The 16,252-nt window shown below is 52.6% G+C and overlaps 5 protein-coding genes across 5 annotated transcripts; 2 read left to right on the forward strand and 3 right to left on the reverse strand.

The window, feature by feature from the left end:
• Positions 1-64: 64 nt before the first annotated feature.
• Positions 65-4,153, reverse strand: PSV08DRAFT_411746 (small nucleolar ribonucleoprotein complex subunit). The gene is made up of 6 exons (XM_014224141.2): positions 3,726-4,153; positions 2,829-3,672; positions 2,655-2,771; positions 2,234-2,400; positions 527-2,196; positions 65-403 (listed from the first exon to the last, which is right to left on the reverse strand). The coding sequence occupies exons 1-6, from the start codon at positions 3,940-3,942 to the stop codon at positions 266-268; spliced, it is 3,153 nt and encodes a 1,050-aa protein (XP_014079616.2). The 5' UTR covers positions 3,943-4,153; the 3' UTR covers positions 65-265.
• A 155-nt stretch (positions 4,154-4,308) lies between these two features.
• PSV08DRAFT_228905 (WD40-repeat-containing domain protein) lies at positions 4,309-6,625 on the forward strand. Its single transcript, XM_066092222.1, has one exon. The coding sequence runs from the start codon at positions 4,336-4,338 to the stop codon at positions 6,130-6,132; it is 1,797 nt and encodes a 598-aa protein (XP_065948635.1). The 5' UTR covers positions 4,309-4,335; the 3' UTR covers positions 6,133-6,625.
• PSV08DRAFT_364969 (GNAT domain-containing protein) lies at positions 5,984-7,404 on the reverse strand. Its single transcript, XM_014224139.1, has 4 exons — positions 7,163-7,404; positions 7,028-7,107; positions 6,757-6,948; positions 5,984-6,699 (listed from the first exon to the last, which is right to left on the reverse strand). The coding sequence occupies exons 1-4, from the start codon at positions 7,182-7,184 to the stop codon at positions 6,283-6,285; spliced, it is 711 nt and encodes a 236-aa protein (XP_014079614.1). The 5' UTR covers positions 7,185-7,404; the 3' UTR covers positions 5,984-6,282.
• Positions 7,405-7,725: 321 nt separating this feature from the next.
• PSV08DRAFT_364970 (uncharacterized protein) lies at positions 7,726-9,075 on the forward strand (the record flags this gene model as incomplete). The annotated part of the gene is made up of 2 exons (XM_014224138.1): positions 7,726-8,202; positions 8,392-9,075. 2 exons carry the CDS (start codon positions 7,726-7,728, stop codon positions 9,001-9,003), a joined length of 1,089 nt encoding a protein of 362 aa, XP_014079613.1. The 3' UTR covers positions 9,004-9,075.
• Positions 9,076-9,360: 285 nt separating this feature from the next.
• PSV08DRAFT_373448 (f1f0 atp synthase) lies at positions 9,361-15,904 on the reverse strand (the record flags this gene model as incomplete). The annotated part of the gene is made up of 10 exons (XM_066093234.1): positions 9,361-9,771; positions 9,833-11,381; positions 11,451-11,759; position 12,094; positions 12,147-13,516; positions 13,576-14,986; positions 15,044-15,110; positions 15,164-15,565; positions 15,639-15,772; positions 15,841-15,904. 10 exons carry the CDS (start codon positions 15,902-15,904, stop codon positions 9,361-9,363), a joined length of 5,718 nt encoding a protein of 1,905 aa, XP_065948636.1.
• Positions 15,905-16,252: the final 348 nt, after the last annotated feature.

The following is a 16,252-nucleotide window of genomic DNA, read 5'->3' on the forward strand; positions in this document are numbered from 1 at the left end:
TATATCAATAGTATGCCACGTGTCGATATGCTCTCGTTACAGAAAGAGAGAGAAAGTTAGCTCCAAGCTTTTGTGTCTTATCAATCTTCATTCTCTCGTCAAAAAAATTGTGTAATAGTAATAAGAACTGATTGACTTTTCCTTCTCTTTCCTCCAGTGTGCCTTGGTTTTGTTTTGTGACTCTTGAGCTCTTTCCGGCTTTGTCGTGTATACATCGACGTATATTAACTATCATTTTTTTTGGTCAAATGATTTGGAAAAGCTATCAGGAAACCGAAATATTGATAATCTTGATATCCTCCTCGGGCTTCTCCTTGTACACTTTGGTATTCTCAATCTTATGCACAACATCCATGCCTGCGATTGCGCGGCCGAAAATCGTATGCTTGTTATCGAGCCACGGCTAGCACAACAAAAAAAAAATCAATTAGCTTTCCATACTCATCGTAACTTTCAAACACATATTTGGGGGTTAAGGGATGGGAATGGAGATATATGTGTGTTTGGGAGAAGAAAAAAAACTTACCGTCTTCTCCGTAGTAATGAAGAATTGACTTCCATTTGAATTGGGACCCGCATTCGCCATGCTAACCGTGTACGGCTTGTCGTGCTTGAGGTTGGAAAACTCGTCTGCGAATTCCTTGCCCCAGATGCTTTCGCCGCCCGTGCCGTCGCCCAGGGGATCGCCCGTTTGGATCATGAATTTGCGGATGACACGGTGGAAAATGACATTGTTGTAGTAGCCGTTGCGAGCGTGAGTGACAAAGTTCTCCACGGCTTTGGGGGCCGCATCGGGGAAGAGGCGGATCGTGATGTCGCCATACGTTGTGTGCAAGGTAGCTGTTGTGCCGGTTGCAGCCAGAGCTTTTTCGTCGTTCTTCTTGTTCGCGTTTGCCGTGCGCGGCTTTTCGTTTTGCACGTCGCGGACGGACTTGGAGACGGTCGAGTCGTTGGTATACATGTAGAAGCGGACTTTGCCGGATCCCGTAGATACCAGCATGGCATCTCGGGCTTCGGCTTCTTGGAGCAGCGGGTTCTCACTTGCTGCCATTTCGACTGTAACGACTCCTTTCTTCTCCGGTTGGCCTTGGTAAAGACATAGCCATAGCGGGCGGATCGACTCTTCTTGACCGTAGAGCTTGACAAGCTTGTTGGTCACCGTGTTGATGACTTTTACGCCGTACATGCTGCCATAGAGAATGAAATTGCTTGTCTCGTCGAAAATGACATTCATCCGGCTTCGCAACCACGGCTGATCAAGTTCTCTCTCTATGCCTATTCTTCGCCCAAACTCCATGTCTTCCAGATGCTGGACCGCAGTTCCAGCCTGTTGCATGCTCGTCATGGTTTCAATGGATTCGTCATAAGTTCGGTGCAGCTTTCCCGACGCAAAGTCAAACACACGGACCTTGCGGTCAGGGAACGAAAACGTAGCAAATTGCTTGCCAGTGGGCGAAATGGTGAGCGAAGAAGGGACGCATTTGGACTTTTTGAACTCAAACAGACTTGTCGAGCTCTTCAAAGACCACACATTGTCTGGTTTCTCATAGTTTCCATTTGGTCTCCAATACTCCACCATGCCGCCTTGGTCCACGCTCACCACGCAGTCGTAGTCGTTGTTGTACGCCATGAGACTTACGGGCGCTCTATGCACACTTTTCAAGACATGCAGCGGCTCCGGATTCTCCCCCCTGCCATCGTATATACGGATCCAGCTGTTCTCTTCCGAGCTGACAGCTAGTTGGGGGAAGCTTGCGCCTCGGCCATGCAGCCAGCAAACAGCCAGAGGGGTATAATCCAAGGTCAACATAGCCAGCAGGTCGAATGTGACGACGTCAAAGATCTTGATAGTCTTGTCTGCGCCAGCAGTCGCAAAGCTGCGGCCGTCTGCGCTCACGTTGACAGACTTGATCTCACCGCTATGGGCGCGAAACTCTTTAACAAACTCGATGCCTCCAAAGACCTTTTTCCAAAATTTAACAACGCCGTCGATGGAGCTGGTGATGAGAAAGTCGGTGTGGGGAGTAAATGTGGTGAAGCACAGTTGTTCGCGGTGCATGAGTGATTTGGAGTAGCGGGTTGCGCCAGGCAGCGCAGCAACGTAGAGCTTTTCATACGGCAGTTTGCGTTTCTTCTTTTTCGGCGCAGAGGAAGGAAGGGCGGGCCCAAAATCGTCGTCGTCGGAAGATGTATCATCTACAGAATATGGTGTTAGAGAGAGTTGCGCGCATACAACACGGGCTGATGGTACCTTCGTGAGCCTGCGCTGCAGATTCCTTTGTAGATATGCTGCTTTCGGCCTCCATTTCGGCGCGAGAGCGCTTTGGCTTAGTCGGCGACTGCGATCCGTCCATATCTATTGCGTTGTAGAAAAATGCCGTTGGCGTGTTTACCCAGTATCTTCCCACACACTCGACGGCCGGGGCTGCATTTCGCTAAAGCGCGCTGTCACGTGCGTTACTATGGTCGGTCTTAAATTCTAAGCTAGTGAACATACGTCACTCAGGAACACCACGTGATAATGCATACAGAGTCGAGCAGAGCTTGGGCAGTTGGTTTATTAATTTTGCCATGTCATCGTCCCGTACTATCGTACATGATGCCCATCGCTCTACCCTCATCACGGCCGTAATGTGACTAGCATCCCAATCTACAACTTCTGGTAATCTAGCTTGCCCTCGAGCTTCTTCGACTCAGCCATCTTCCGGACTGCCTTGTTGAAATCGTCCTGGTTGATTGAGTCTCGGTAGTCTTTGATGGCGAAGAGACCGCTGGGAAATGTTAGCACCTGTCATCTCCTTTTCTGTAGTCCAAGCACGAGTACTTACGCTTCTGTTACGACGTTGCGCAAATCGGCACCGTTGAATCCATCGCTCATCTTGACAATGCTCTCAAAGTCAATCTCACCATCTGTGACAACACTTCCAGAGTGAATCTTCAGAATCTCCAGACGTCCAACTTCGTTCGGCAGGGGAATCTCGAGCTTGCGGTCAAGACGTCCAGCACGCAGTAAGGCGGGGTCGAGGGTATCTGGTCGATTGGTTGCCATGATGATCTTGGTCTGACCAAGGTAATCGAAACCATCCAGCTGGTTCAGTAGCTCCATGAGGGTTCGCTGAATCTCACGATCTGCCGATGTACCTTCGGAGAAACGTCGACCACCAATGGCGTCAATCTCGTCCATAAAGATGATACAGGGTTCGTGCTCCTTTGCGTAGCCAAACATTTCACGGATCAAACGCGCCGACTCGCCAATGTACTTGTCGACAATGGCCGACGAAACAACCTTGAGGAAGTTGGTCTCCAGACTGCTCGCCACGGCACGGGCCAGCAGCGTCTTTCCGGTACCTGGGGGTCCGTAGAGCAGCACACCCTTTGGTGGCTTGATACCTACTCGCAGGAATAGCTCGGGGTTCTTGAGTGGCAGCTCAATGACCTCACGAAGCTCGCGAATCTGCTCATTCAGACCACCAATTCCACCAAAACTGACCTGGCCGGGGTCTTCCAACGACATGTTGTAGACGAGGGGATCGACTTCGCGGGGCAGCATGCGCATTATGGTAAGGGTTGTCATGTCTAGGGCAACACGTGTGCCCTGTTTGAGCTTGGCCTTATCGACCTTTGACCGGCATCCGACTACATAGCGGGGGCCGGATGATGCCTTGACAATGACTGCAGGCGCCGGGTTAGCATTTGAGAGTGGCGGAGTCTCTGATACAACGTACATCGTTCCTCGTCCAACTGCTTGAGCACCTCGCCTATTATCTGACCAACACTCTGCAGCGCCTTGATGTTCTCCTCCGATACGTCAAAGTCATGCTGTAGACCTTTTATCTCTAGTCGCAACGCCTTGAGCTTGGCCTCCCACTCTCTTGACTCGAGGAGCTTGGACTTGTAGGCTTCGAGCGCATGCTCGCGTTCTTGGTCGCCACTGCCACTCATGGTGGGCTGTGTATGTCTGTATGTGGGTGGTGGATAAGTGAAGGGCGGTGCTGCGTAGATGGACAGCGGCCGGGTTTGCTGCACCGGGTGCCTCTTCCTGAAGGTAACGGCCGGACGGAGGGAATAGTTCGATCCGGGAAATAAGAATCAAGGAGGGGCAGGAAAGCAAAGGTGATTTGTAACAAACGACGATGATGGCGGTGATGGAGTCGATGATGTGCCCCAACGCGGCGGCGGAACGAGCGCGCTCAAGGTGCACGTGCGCCAAGACCTCCGCGGCGGTGGCAGCTCCCATCCCAGTCGGCGTTGGAAAAAAAGTTGGCCGACCATTTTTCAGGTCGCATCAGGAATCCACCAAGGGCCTCTGTCGCCCACAACCACCACCTCGCCATCATGTCCTCCTCCTTCTTCACCACCCCTGCCTCGCAGCGGAAACGGAAGCGATCTGAAGCTACATCCAGCGCTCCCAAGAGGCGCAACACCGACGCCAATGCCCGCCGCGCCCAGCGAGAAGACTCTATCAGCGGCAGCGACGCCTCCGACGACGAGGACGGACCCGTCTTTGACAATGACAGCAACAGTGACGAGACTTCCGAAGACGAGAATGAAACGGCCGCCGAAAAGCGCCTCCGGCTGGCAGAGCGCTATCTGGAAAACATCCGCAGCGAGGTCGAGCAAGAGGTGGGCTTCGATGCTGAGCAGATTGACAAGGACCTCATAGCAGAAAGACTGAAGGAGGATGTCGCAGAGGGCAAGGGAAAGATCTACCGCTCCATCGCCGACGAATTGGACTTTGAGCGCGCATCGCATGCCGCTGGCTACTCGGGGCTGCAAAAGGCGATAACAGGCTGTGCCGTCAAGCTGCCTTATGCGTGGACTGTCAGCAAGGACCTCGTCGTAGAAAAGTGGGAGATTGCCGACCCAAAGTCATACGCGCCAGATGCCTCCCGTCCGACCAACATCACGCCGCGTAGAACTCCCAAGCGACTACTTTGGCGCAAAGGCAACAAGAACAAGAAGGGTGACAGGGCCTACCTAGGCCACACTGGCGAGATTGTGTCCATTGCCATATCGGATTCTGGGAAATATCTTGCTACTGGCGATATGCATGCCCGACTAATTATTTGGGATGCCGATACGCTCACGCCCCGCCATTTGTTTACTCGCCATCGCGATGCTGTCCTCTCGCTTTCGTTTCGACGAGGTACCGACCAACTGTTTTCGGGTGGAGCAGATCGCGCCGTCATTGTGTGGAGTGCTCCGGAGTCTGCATACATCGAAACACTTGTGGGACACCAAGACGCCGTCATTGGGGTTGCTGGTGGACTGGAGGTCAACCAAGAGACGTGTGTTAGTGTCGGTGCCCGAGACCGCACTGCCCGTCTATGGAGAGTTGTCGAGGAGAACCAACTGGTATTCCACGGCGGTGGCACAGCAAGACAAAAGGGCATGGAAAAACTGCGCAAAGGCCGGTTTGGCAAGAATGTTGACGGAGAAGATGCAAAGGACGGAATGACTAACGGCACACATCCTGACGACGACGACACACCGATTGCTTACGCAGAAGGCTCCATTGACTGTGTTGGCCTCCTTGACGCCAGCTTATTCGTTACAGCTTCCGACAATGGCGCCCTCTCGTTGTGGTCAGTCACCAGGAAGAAGCCTCTTTTTACCTACCCACTTACACACGGCCGTGATCCACCACTTGCGCCAGAAGAAATGTCAGCTAACCACGACGCTGCTACTTCGGTCAAACCGGGACCGCGTTTACCGCGATACGTTACCGCACTCGCTACGGTACCGTTTGCCAACCTTGTTCTTACAGCGAGCTGGGATGGCTGGATACGTGCTTGGAAAATTACCGACGATAAGAGGAGTATTGAGCCGGTTGGAAAGGTGGGACGCGTGCCTCTCAATGAGGATGCAACAATGGATGGCAACACTGAAGATGGTCCAATTCTGATCCGAGGCATCGTCAACGGACTCTCAATACAGGAACGAGGCGACAGGGGTAAAGACGGATTATGTATTGTAGCAGCAGTAGGCAAGGAACCAAGACTAGCAAGATGGATGTCGGGTAAAGTCAAAAACGGCATTTACGTTTTCGAAGTGCCGCGGAAAAGCCTAACTAATGGCGCGGCTGATGAAGAAGACGAAGAAGATGGAGAGGAAGAAGAAGAAGAATCATAATCCCGGGGGCAAAAAAGCGTCTTTTTTGCATTTTCAGGGCGTTCCTCTTTTCTGTACAATTCGCATTTCCCTTGCCATAACTCTAGATACCAAATCTGACATTCTGCACTCCATGGAGGCCAGACTAAAACCCAGCTTTCGATCTTGCACTTATGAAGACCCATATACTATTTTCTCGACATTGTCTGTATCAAAGGCCCCATCTAGCATATTTGCTCGCAATTCCAGTTCTCCAAAGTAGTTCGGGCCCGCACTATGCTTGAACCCTAGTTTGTCAAACAGCGCCAGACTACGCTTGTTGTCTTTGTCGATTTTTACGCGTAGGTAGCGCAAGATTGCTGTTTTTTGCTTGTTTTGTTGTGTGTATTCTGCGAGGAGAGCGGGCAGGGAGGAAGAAATGTACCACATAAATGCCTGGAGTGCTTCGTGTGCGAGGCCTTTTCCTCGAGCTGCTGGTTGGGCGATCATGATTTCTAGTTCGCCGATTACAAAGTCTTCATTGTTTTTCTTCTCTTCATTCTGTGCGTTATCCTCGTCGTCGTCCTCATAAGGATACAAAAAGAGGTTCTAAGCGTTTTCACGTGTTACACAAGTTTGTTTTTGAGCATGGTGCGGTTCACTTACAACATCTCCAATCATGCACTCGGGTGCATCTTGCTTTCCAGGTACAATGTGCTTCTCCTGAACCCATGCGGAGCGGTCTGGTGCGGTGCAAATGATAAACGTTAATTTATCGGCGTCTTGTCGCCAAGACTCTTGCATTGAGTATTCCTCTGGCAACGTGAGGGGCTCGGATGCTGTGAGCTTTTGTAGGTCCTGGATACTTTTGTAAGACATTTGATTTTTTCAGAAAAATATGGTATTGGAATGGAGTATGAGGATAGGGATACGGTACTTCATCTTGCATCCATTGGTGGTAGGTCAGGACGTGGTGCGAGCAGTATGGCACCAGAAGAAGGCGCGGGGTAAGGATACCTAAGACGGGGTTAGCACTTGAGAAAAGATGTATATACAGGATCAGATTCCATACACTCATTTTGGTTCAGCTTCATTGTTGTGGTGTTGAGTGGTGAATTTTTGGAGTGATTGGAGATGGGGTTGAAATGGAAAAAATAGCTTTGATTGTCATGCGCTCCATCCAGGATTGCCACCGCGATTCTGTGTAGTATCAGCCGTATATCAATATCGCTTTAGAAGCCTTAGCACTCCCAGAAAACCCCAATAATTCCACACCTCAAATAACAAGGCGAATTTGATATGTGAAGTCGCTTTGGAGAACATGCATCGAACCTGATGGGGTTAGGCGAGAGACGGCAGGATGGTCCGGCTCGAACGGGTCAGCGGTCTAACTTGTAACCTCATCATAACACACCAAACACATGATTTCTTACACGCGCCTGCTTTTCAGCAAAACACTGAATCAACACTTAAAGAGAAGGAAAAACCAATAGGAAAAGAGGATTGTCAGATAGCACCATTCCTAGGATCATACCGTGACTTTCCAGAAGCCCGTTAAACCCATTCTACCTTGGATCCCCCCCAAACTAAACCCACCACATTTCAACAACCCCCAATTTATCTTTCGTATCTCCAATGGATCCCCCTCACGTCCTCATTACAGGCGGCAGCGGCTTCCTAGGCACAAGCATCATCTCAGCCCTACTCAATACTACAAAATACACAATAACTGCCCTCGACATCTCCCTCCCACCCCTCGGCACCCAAACCTTCAGCTCTAACCCACGCGTGCGCTACACGCGCTGCGACATCCTGGACGTCCCCTCTCTCTCCAAAGTATTCGCAGAAACCAAACCTACAGCCGTGATCCACACGGCCGCCATCTTCCACGTGGGTACACGGCGATACAGCATGAAAGACCGCGACGCCGTGTTTAAAGTAAACGTAGAGGGTACGCGGAACGTGCTAGAGGCGAGTAAAGAGCACGGTGTCAAGGCATTTGTGTACACGAGCAGTATCACCGTACTCTGCGATGATTTATCGCGGGATTTCAAGAATGCAGATGAGACGTGGCCGTTGGGCAAGGTAGATACTAGTTACGGGCAAAGTAAGGTATGTATCTTCAACATCCCTTCCCTTTATTCCCCTGAATTTACTTTCCAAAACTCTTTTATTCTTCCTCTTCTTCTTTCCTCACCCTCTCCTTTCCCACCCCCACCTCCGCTTCTTTTCTTCACCAAACCAACAAACCAAAAAAAACACACTCACCAACCCTCCTTTTTTTCCCCGCCTTCCAAAAAGGCCCTCGCAGAATCCCTCGTCCTAACCTCAAACTCCCCTTCCTTGGCCACCACCGCATTGCGTTCAGCCCCCATCTTCGGCCCTACAGACCGCATCTGCATCCCCACGATCCACGCATGCATCGACGCAGGCCAGACCCCATTCATCCTCGGTCCTGGCACGAACCTGCAGGACTACGTCTACGTCGACAACGTCGCGCACGCGCACGTGCTGGCCGTGCGGAATCTGCTGGTGACGACGGCGGCGGAGCGGACGGCGGCGGGGGAAGCAATGTTTATTTCGAATGATGAGCCGGTGACGGCGCGCGCGCTGTGTTTGGCGATTTGGCGCGAGTTTGGCCATGTGCCCAAGTTTGAGGTGCAGTTGCCCGTGGCGTTGGCGCGCTGCATGGGCATTGCGGCAGAGTGGACGGCGTGGGCGACGGGGCAAGAGCCCAATTTGAGTCGTGGCATGGTGAGTGAAGGGTGTAGAGATTGCTATGTTTCGGTTGAAAAGGCGAAGCGTTTGATTGGGTATGAGGTGCAGGTTGGGTTGGACGAGGGGATCAAGATTAGTTGTCGTGAGTATAGGGAGAGGCTTGAGGCAAGGAAGAGGCCGTCGGTGTGGAGTTGATGTCTTCGTTCTTTTGTTCAACGCAATGTGGTTGGGCATACTGACTACATTTATAGCAATCATTATATTATTCAACCACAGGCCGATCGATGTATATGCATTCAGATCTAAATATCAGATAGTTAGTCTTCTTCATTGTTCAACAGTTTGATATTCTACCCTCAACAGCTCGAGACTAACTCACTCTACACTTTCTCCCAAATCATAAATCCTTCAGTCTAAACCATGTTACTCATCAATGCACATGTACAACAGATATCACAAGTCTCATAACCACATGCTCGTTCAGCAAACTGACTTTCATCATTTTATCTAATGTACGTCCAGACCGCCTCGCACTACGCCCCCACACTATTTCTAGTTGATGACCTCTTCGCTCTCTTCAATAATCTCTTCCACAATCTCCTCAATCTCCTCCTGGTGGCCATCCTCTGCCTGTCCGGGTGTCTCTCCCTTGAGGAACGCCAGTTCCAGGTCTGCACCTTCTTCGCGTAGTCTCTGGGTGACTTGTTCCCTCCATGCACGCCACTCTTGCAGCATCTCGCGACGGGCCTCCACGACAGCCTTGTTGGCTGAGCTCTTCTTGGCAAGATCCTGTTCGTCAAAGATCTTGGAGTAGTTGCGCAGATTCTTGCGAATCTCAGCTTGCTCTTCCTTGGAGAGCAGTGTCGGGGGTCGTGGGCGCCAGAGAAGTTGCTTGAAGCCTTCGATGGCTTCTTCCCGGAGAAGTTGGCCCTTGAAGTCATACAGGTGGTAGCCGTTTTCCATCTAGTAGAGAATTAGCAAAGTAAAAAATAAAATAAAACAATAATCGAATCACTACACATACACGGTGGCGGAAAGCGCTAGCAACGGTAGCGACATAGCGACCTGTAGGATCCCACTCAATGTCTGTGACACCATAGTGCTCGGCGGTATCCATGAGCTGTAGGTTGGCGTTGACCTCCTTATCACCCTTCTCAGACTCGTCCTTGGGCTTGTCGAAGCTCATGTCCCAGAACTCAAGCTCGAAAGATTGCTGGGATTGAAGGGCAGCGACAACAACAAATCGTCCCTTAGGCGACCAGTAGATGGCGTTGCTATTCTTCTTGTCAATGGTTCGGATGTGGCGGAAGTTTCCAACGGCTCCTCCCTTTAGCTTTTCAGTGGCGAAGAAGGAAACAGCAGTCTTGGGGCCGACGGCAGCGCCTTGGATAACCTCGCCAGTGGTGATGAGAACGAAACGGTTGCCCTTGGGTTCCCAGGCAAAGTTGATGACAGTGTCCTTGATAGAATCGACAACCTCGACTGGTACGCCCTTTTCACGGACGCGGAAGATTTCCAAGTTAGTTGCAAGCGACTTCTTGGACTTGGAGTGGCGATCAACCTTGACGCAGACATATGCGGCTTCTGATTGCCAGTGTAGCTTGGCGTCAGAAACGTTGAAGAGGTTACGGGTCCGCACAACCTCCTTGGATGGGATTGACATGAGTCCGACCTTGGCGGGGTTGCTGCCGAGTTCAGGAGTCCAGTAGCAGAAAAGTTGTTCGTAGGTCTTGATTCCCTCTCTGCGTGGGGTAGCGGGAGCCCACTCAAAGTCCATGACACCCTCAATCTTGACTGATGTCTTGTCGAGGAGGTTCATGCGGGGAAGCTCGTAGATGGAGATGGACTGGCCCTGGGTCATGCGTGCAACATACTTGTCGTCGGCAGACCACTTGAAGGTAGGCCACTGCAGCTTCTTCTTGATGGGGTTGCCTTCACCATCGGTGCCACCAGGGACATCAATGGTAGCAAAAGAACGCAGGGGCTTGCCAGTGGCAATATCCCAAATGATGTAGTTTTTGCCATCCTCCTCGAGCGAGAGAGATGGGACGGGGTGGTTCTCGTCAACCTGGAGTGGGCGGTGCGACCAAGTGGTGAGGTACTTCTCACCAGGCGAGAAGTCGACAAGGTTGACACCAGGATGCGCGAATCGTTTTTGCCTGCTCCATGACTTGCCTCCCCACAGTTGCACACCCTGGGCGTGCATAGAGGTAAGGTAAGTTCCTTGTGGCGACCACTGAATAAACGACTCTGTCCAGTTCTCACGGTCAACAACCTGCTCGGGCTGATCTTCCTTCTCGTTCCAGTAAACACCGACCCTGTCCTGGCGGTACATGGCGATCTGGTCGCGGCTGTCCTCATCTGCGAGCCACCACCTCAGGTGCTCCTTTTGCTCGAACGGAGGAATCTCGGGTGGGTGGTATTCCTCGTCAACACGGCCCTCCTTGCCGTAACGGTCGATGTCGGTGAGTTTGTTCACAGCCATGGTGTGCTTCTTGTCGAGTGGAGTGCCGTGGAGCTGCTTGACGGCTGCAACAGCCTCGGCGGGCGCGCTGTATTCGACAAAGGCATATCTGTGTCGCCGTCAGTGCCTTGGTCACCGTCTGCGAATGTGCGTGGTGCGCATGTCGAAATCAACGTACCCCTCCGTCTTGCCCGACTCGTTTACGGGCATGTGCACACCATCATCCTTAACCTTGCCCACACTGTTCAGTTTGCGCAGCACGAACTTGATCAGCTTGCCCTTGCTGTCCTCGGGCACCACTGGTAGTCCATCAATTACGACAAAGGCATCAAGCCCCTCATCCAGTCGGACCTGGAACTGCTCTTCAATGTCGGTAAAGTCGATTTGGCTCTCGTCGAATTCATCGTCGCCGTCCATGGGCAGGTTCGAGTATGCCGACGCCATGATTGCTACCTGTGCGTGCGTGTCGATGGCGGTAATAATGTGCCTGCGGGGGGTGAGACTTTGGCGACTTGACGGTAATTTTGGTGCGCGCTAGTGGGGGTGGTCGCACGGGCCTCTTTACATACGTCGACCTGATAGTCATTAGGATAGTACAAGTTCAGACAACCTAGTCAGCGCCATGCTACGCAACGCAATCAAAAAAAAACGAAAACAATTGCATAAAAATCGATTTCTGCATATCCAAAGGCAGAGGCAACACGTCCAATCCAATACCACTAAATGGCCTTTGTCGTTTCTCTGCGTCTATCCGCACTCGCACCTTACTAGCCAGTCGACGCCCATCGCACAAAACCGCACGCCACCCAAGGAAGGTATACACTAGAAGATCACAAATACATGAGCATCGGCTATCCTTGTAAGCCGCGCTTACCTTCAGCTGCATCCAGGTTTGGACTCTTGACCAACCTTCCACCTGCAGATACCCGCTTCTGCATTCGCGCCTCTCGTTCTCGTGCTCTCTCTGATGGTGAGCTACCATTCCCGGCCTGGATTGGTGGTAGAGGTGGAATCTTTTCTGCACTGGAAGACGCCTGATTGTTTGCCATGGGTGCAGGAAGCTTGCCTGCACGCTGGTCCGCCTTGAAGTCAAGGTATGCTCGTGCCGAGTGACCCAGCGGGATAGGAGCGGGCGTCATGGGCAACTCTGAGCCATTCTGCAAGAGTAACTCTGCCACGGGGAAAGCTTTACGTGAGGCTTGTGCTGTGCCCGGTCGTGAAGGTATGCCCGGCGAAGTCGCTGGTGATGCCGACGCCGATGGTGATGCTGGATCCGCTGCTGCAAGTGCTAGAAACACAACATGAGTGCCTCGTGACCGATCACGTGCATTGGGATTGGCCCTCAGTGCTAGTGCATAGAGCACATTCTGAATGTCGTTCTTCTTAACAGACGCAAGTAGCGTCTCCTCTGGATTTGCATAGTGTGACATGCTTGGTGATATTGGCGCTACAAAAGCTCGTTCCGCGTACTTTGATGTAATGAAATGAAGTCTCTGCTCGCGCGTTGACATTGGCCCGGGTTTCTTGCCAGGGTCTAGCTTGGCTTCCCAGATGGAGTTGCTGATGCGGTTACCAACTTTGAGGAGTATCTCGATGATATCGGGAGTGAAGGAAGTGACGTCCAGTGTCAAGGAGCGCACCTTTGTAATATGTGTGCCTAGCGACCGATGGATGCCGCTACACTCAATGCAGATGACAATGCCGAGATTGATAGACACCCAGTCGACCTTGATCTCGGTGCCACAGTCGGCACACACTCTATTGCTGGCATCGGCGTCGCGCACTTGCTTTAGCAACTTTCCATCGTCGCCCGGAGTCTCATCTCGACGATAGCCGCCGGGCCGGTCGCCGACTGTGGCATGTCGAGCAGGGGCCTTGGAGCTATAATTGTTGCGGTGGCTCGACATAGAAGGGCTCTTGCCAGTGAGCACTGATGCAATATCTCGATGGGTTTGCCCAGGCAACGAATCAGTCGACGGCCTATCAGATTGCCCAGCAGACTCGACAGCTGTTTGCAAAGCGTTGTTGACAGCGTTGATCCAAGACTTCATGTCGTCTTCGTTGGTAGCCTGATACACTCTTGTGTACTGTGGGGTTATGACTTCGAAGCAAAATCGACGGTCAGCATTACGTGCTTCGCGTACTGAGGCCATTCGAAGATCAATAGGATCCATGTGCAGTTCTAAGCTCTGCTTCCAGTTTGTGTATTCTGAAAGCTTGCCTTGATCAAGGACAATCCAGAACCTGGGCGCATGTCAGTATGATTTCGACTTTGTGGTCACACGATGTACGGAGGGCCTCACTTGTGCCAGGCTTGTTTGTTCAAACCCTTTGGATCCACATGGCTTCCGGGTCTGCTGAGTGCCCAAAGAAGACCCTGTTTACGGCCCGTGCCAGAACCGGCCTCGACCATTGCAGCGAGGTCCTTTTCTTCCAGATCTCTGATTCCCTTGAACTTGTCCGGCTGCATCGTGTTCATTGCCAAACTAGTCTTGCTAGCCTCTGGGCTTTGTGGTAGTGCTATCGACGAAGGAATACTTGTAGATGTGGCGGCCAGGGGAGAGGCCACTGTACTCTGAAATACAGGAGCGATGCTGCTCTTTCGGCCAGGCAGTGATTCCGGTTCGGATCTTGATATTGACCTCGACACAGTTGCAGTCGACGCTGCTGGTGACGTAATTGACTGGTTTGGTATGTCATCAAACGTCTTTTTGATTGTTTCAAGGGCACGCCTTTTTTCCTCTCTTTCGGTCCTCTGAATCTGGAATTCTTTGTCTGCCTCTTTGACTTCACAAGTCAACGCCTCGAGATGGGGCAGCATCGTCTCAATCTTCTTGGCGGTCTCGAGGTAACGCTTGGCCTGGGCGTCTGCGTATCGGGTCAGGTGGGAAAGAACCTCTTGGTCTTTCCTGCCGCCATGTAAATCTTGCATGAATGAAGAATAATCGAATCGCTTCAGTTCAAAGTTGCGTCTCTTTGCGAGATATTTGGAGTCGGTCTCGGCGCGCTTCTTCTCCTTCAAGGTGTCTTGCCGCTGACCAAGATAGCGGCCGAGGTATTGGTAGTAGTCTTTGCTCTCCTCCTCAAAATCTTTGCGCTTCGTCTCGGCTTGCTTGATATCGATGTTGTAAAGTTTGTAGATGGGATCAATAATGAGCTTCTGGATATAGGTAGCATTCGACTTTTCATAGACCAAGATTTCCTTTGCAATCTTGTCAAAGTAATGATCAATGGCAGGCTGGACAGCGTTGGCGTTGGACGATGACGCTTCTCGAAGTGCGTCCATGAGATCGGACATGGCATTGTTGCACCCGACCTGGGCTTCCATGGCGGCCTCTGCGCGCTTCAGGACCTTTTTCCACCGTGTGCGCATGTTGCCGGTCTTTTGCTCGAGCGACTTCATCGTGGCGCGGAACAGCGGCCCATCATCGGTTTGGCTGAGATCCTCACCCGGGCGGGAGACGTCGAGCTTGACAGGCACATTTCCACTCGATGCCGTAGTCGCCTGGCTGGGTACCAGTCCCAAACTGTGCTCTGGTATGGGTTCGCAAATAGGCGATCTTGGGGGAGGAGCTTCCCATTCTTTATCTTCACCAGCCGAATCACTAACTCGAGACTCTATGGATTGGGCAGACGGTACGCGAAGGCGGGGCGGAACACCCAGTTCCATGCGCGGGGTGGGTGACTTGGGGCTCTGGACCTGGCGTGACGTGTCTGTATTCGTCAGTGGATTTTGCTCGTATACGTAAGATTGAGGGGAAACTCCAGTACTTTGGACCCAGAAGGAAAAGTTTGCTAGTGTCTCGAGCCTGTGTGCTCGCTGGTCGTATTCGACAAACTTGGGAAATGTCAGTTTTTGTAGGCAACGAAGAGGAGCGGGTGTATACAGACACTACAGCTGGTGCGCCAGCCCCCGCCGCGGGATTCTGAGAGCTTTGGAGGGGTCCACTTCCACGACCACTGGAACTGGACCGAGGCATGGCCGCCGGTTGAGTAGTCGCCGACAAGCTCCACCTGAGGGTTCTTGTGGAGGTTTGGGTTTGCGTGGAACTCGCGCGTGACGAGGTTTTCGAGGTCCTTTGAGCTCGAGGCGAAGAGAAAGGTCAGGCCGTTGATGTTTGTGTCGACGAGGCCCGAGGGGGTGATTGCGGAATTAGTGTTGACATTGTATATGCTGGGCACGGCTAGGTGCTGGCGGAGGACAAAGGTGAAGTTGAAGGTAAGCTCTTCCTCGTTGGTCAGGCGAAGGAGCAAGGCTGGGGGGCTGTCGCTGGAGGGGACTGCTTCTGGGTCCTGTGGAGAGAGGGGGAGGGTTAGCAGAGGGATGGCGATGGCGGTGGTGGTGGTGGGCAAGCAGGGGGCGTACCTGGATGTACTCGACGACACTGTCGTCGCCAAAGTCGCGGCGCGCCGTGTAGCGCGTGGCGGGGAAGGCATTGGGAGCAACGTTCAGCAGCGTGCGGTTGCGGCCATTGGTGATGTTGAGCGAAGCCACCGAGACTGGGGGCGGTTAGCTGGAGCGTGGGTTGCGCAGCAAGACGACAAGCGACGGGAAGCGAAGGACATACATCTGGTCTGGTCGCGCAGATACAGGGCGCCTGCATCGCCGGCTTTGCTGTGGACAGCGCCCATGGCGGCGAGGAGGTTGTGGTGATGCGCGGGCGCATTCCTCTGGCGCCGGGAGGAGGATGGGGCAGAGCGCTATTGGGATGCTTAGAGGGGCCGGCTCAGGGCTGCGGCCGTGACTTGGAGTCGTGGCCAGGGCTGCGATGCTAGCAGCGTCTTGGAGTGGCCGCGATGGCTGACCCTCTGTCTCTGTTTCGACGACGGCCTAACTCCAGGCCAGGCGGGGGAGGGCAAGCGGTCATGCAGCCATGCAGGAACGCCCAGGTGGTGAAACCGTTTGGGCCTCTTGTTGCTTGTCAGGATGCCATCCATGCCATGCACCCAAGGGCCGGCGATGCACGCACACGCCCTGCA

Source organism: Bipolaris maydis (assembly GCF_028858645.1).
Source record: "Bipolaris maydis strain C4 unplaced genomic scaffold PSV08scaffold_12, whole genome shotgun sequence".
Classification (NCBI taxonomy): domain Eukaryota; kingdom Fungi; phylum Ascomycota; class Dothideomycetes; order Pleosporales; family Pleosporaceae; genus Bipolaris; species Bipolaris maydis.

Excerpts from the sequence above, each read along its gene's own strand:
- PSV08DRAFT_411746 (XM_014224141.2), bottom strand. The coding sequence starts at position 3,942 with ATGAGTGGCAGTGGCGACCAAGAACGCGAGCATGCGCTCGAAGCCTAC. Across the intron at positions 3,673-3,725 it reads GCAGTTGGACGAGGAACGAT|TCATTGTCAAGGCATCATCC; the intron begins GTACGTTGTATC and ends CGGCGCCTGCAG. Across the intron at positions 2,401-2,654 it reads AAGCTAGATTACCAGAAGTT|ATACTGGGTAAACACGCCAA; the intron begins GTAGATTGGGAT and ends GTGTGTGGGAAG.
- PSV08DRAFT_364969 (XM_014224139.1), bottom strand. The coding sequence starts at position 7,184 with ATGAAGCTGAACCAAAATGAGT. Across the intron at positions 6,949-7,027 it reads ACCAATGGATGCAAGATGAA|GACCTACAAAAGCTCACAGC; the intron begins GTACCGTATCCC and ends AAAAGTATCCAG. Across the intron at positions 6,700-6,756 it reads AGTGCATGATTGGAGATGTT|AACCTCTTTTTGTATCCTTA; the intron begins GTAAGTGAACCG and ends GAAAACGCTTAG.
- PSV08DRAFT_228905 (XM_066092222.1), top strand. The coding sequence starts at position 4,336 with ATGTCCTCCTCCTTCTTCACCACCCCTGCCTCGCAGCGGAAACGGAAG.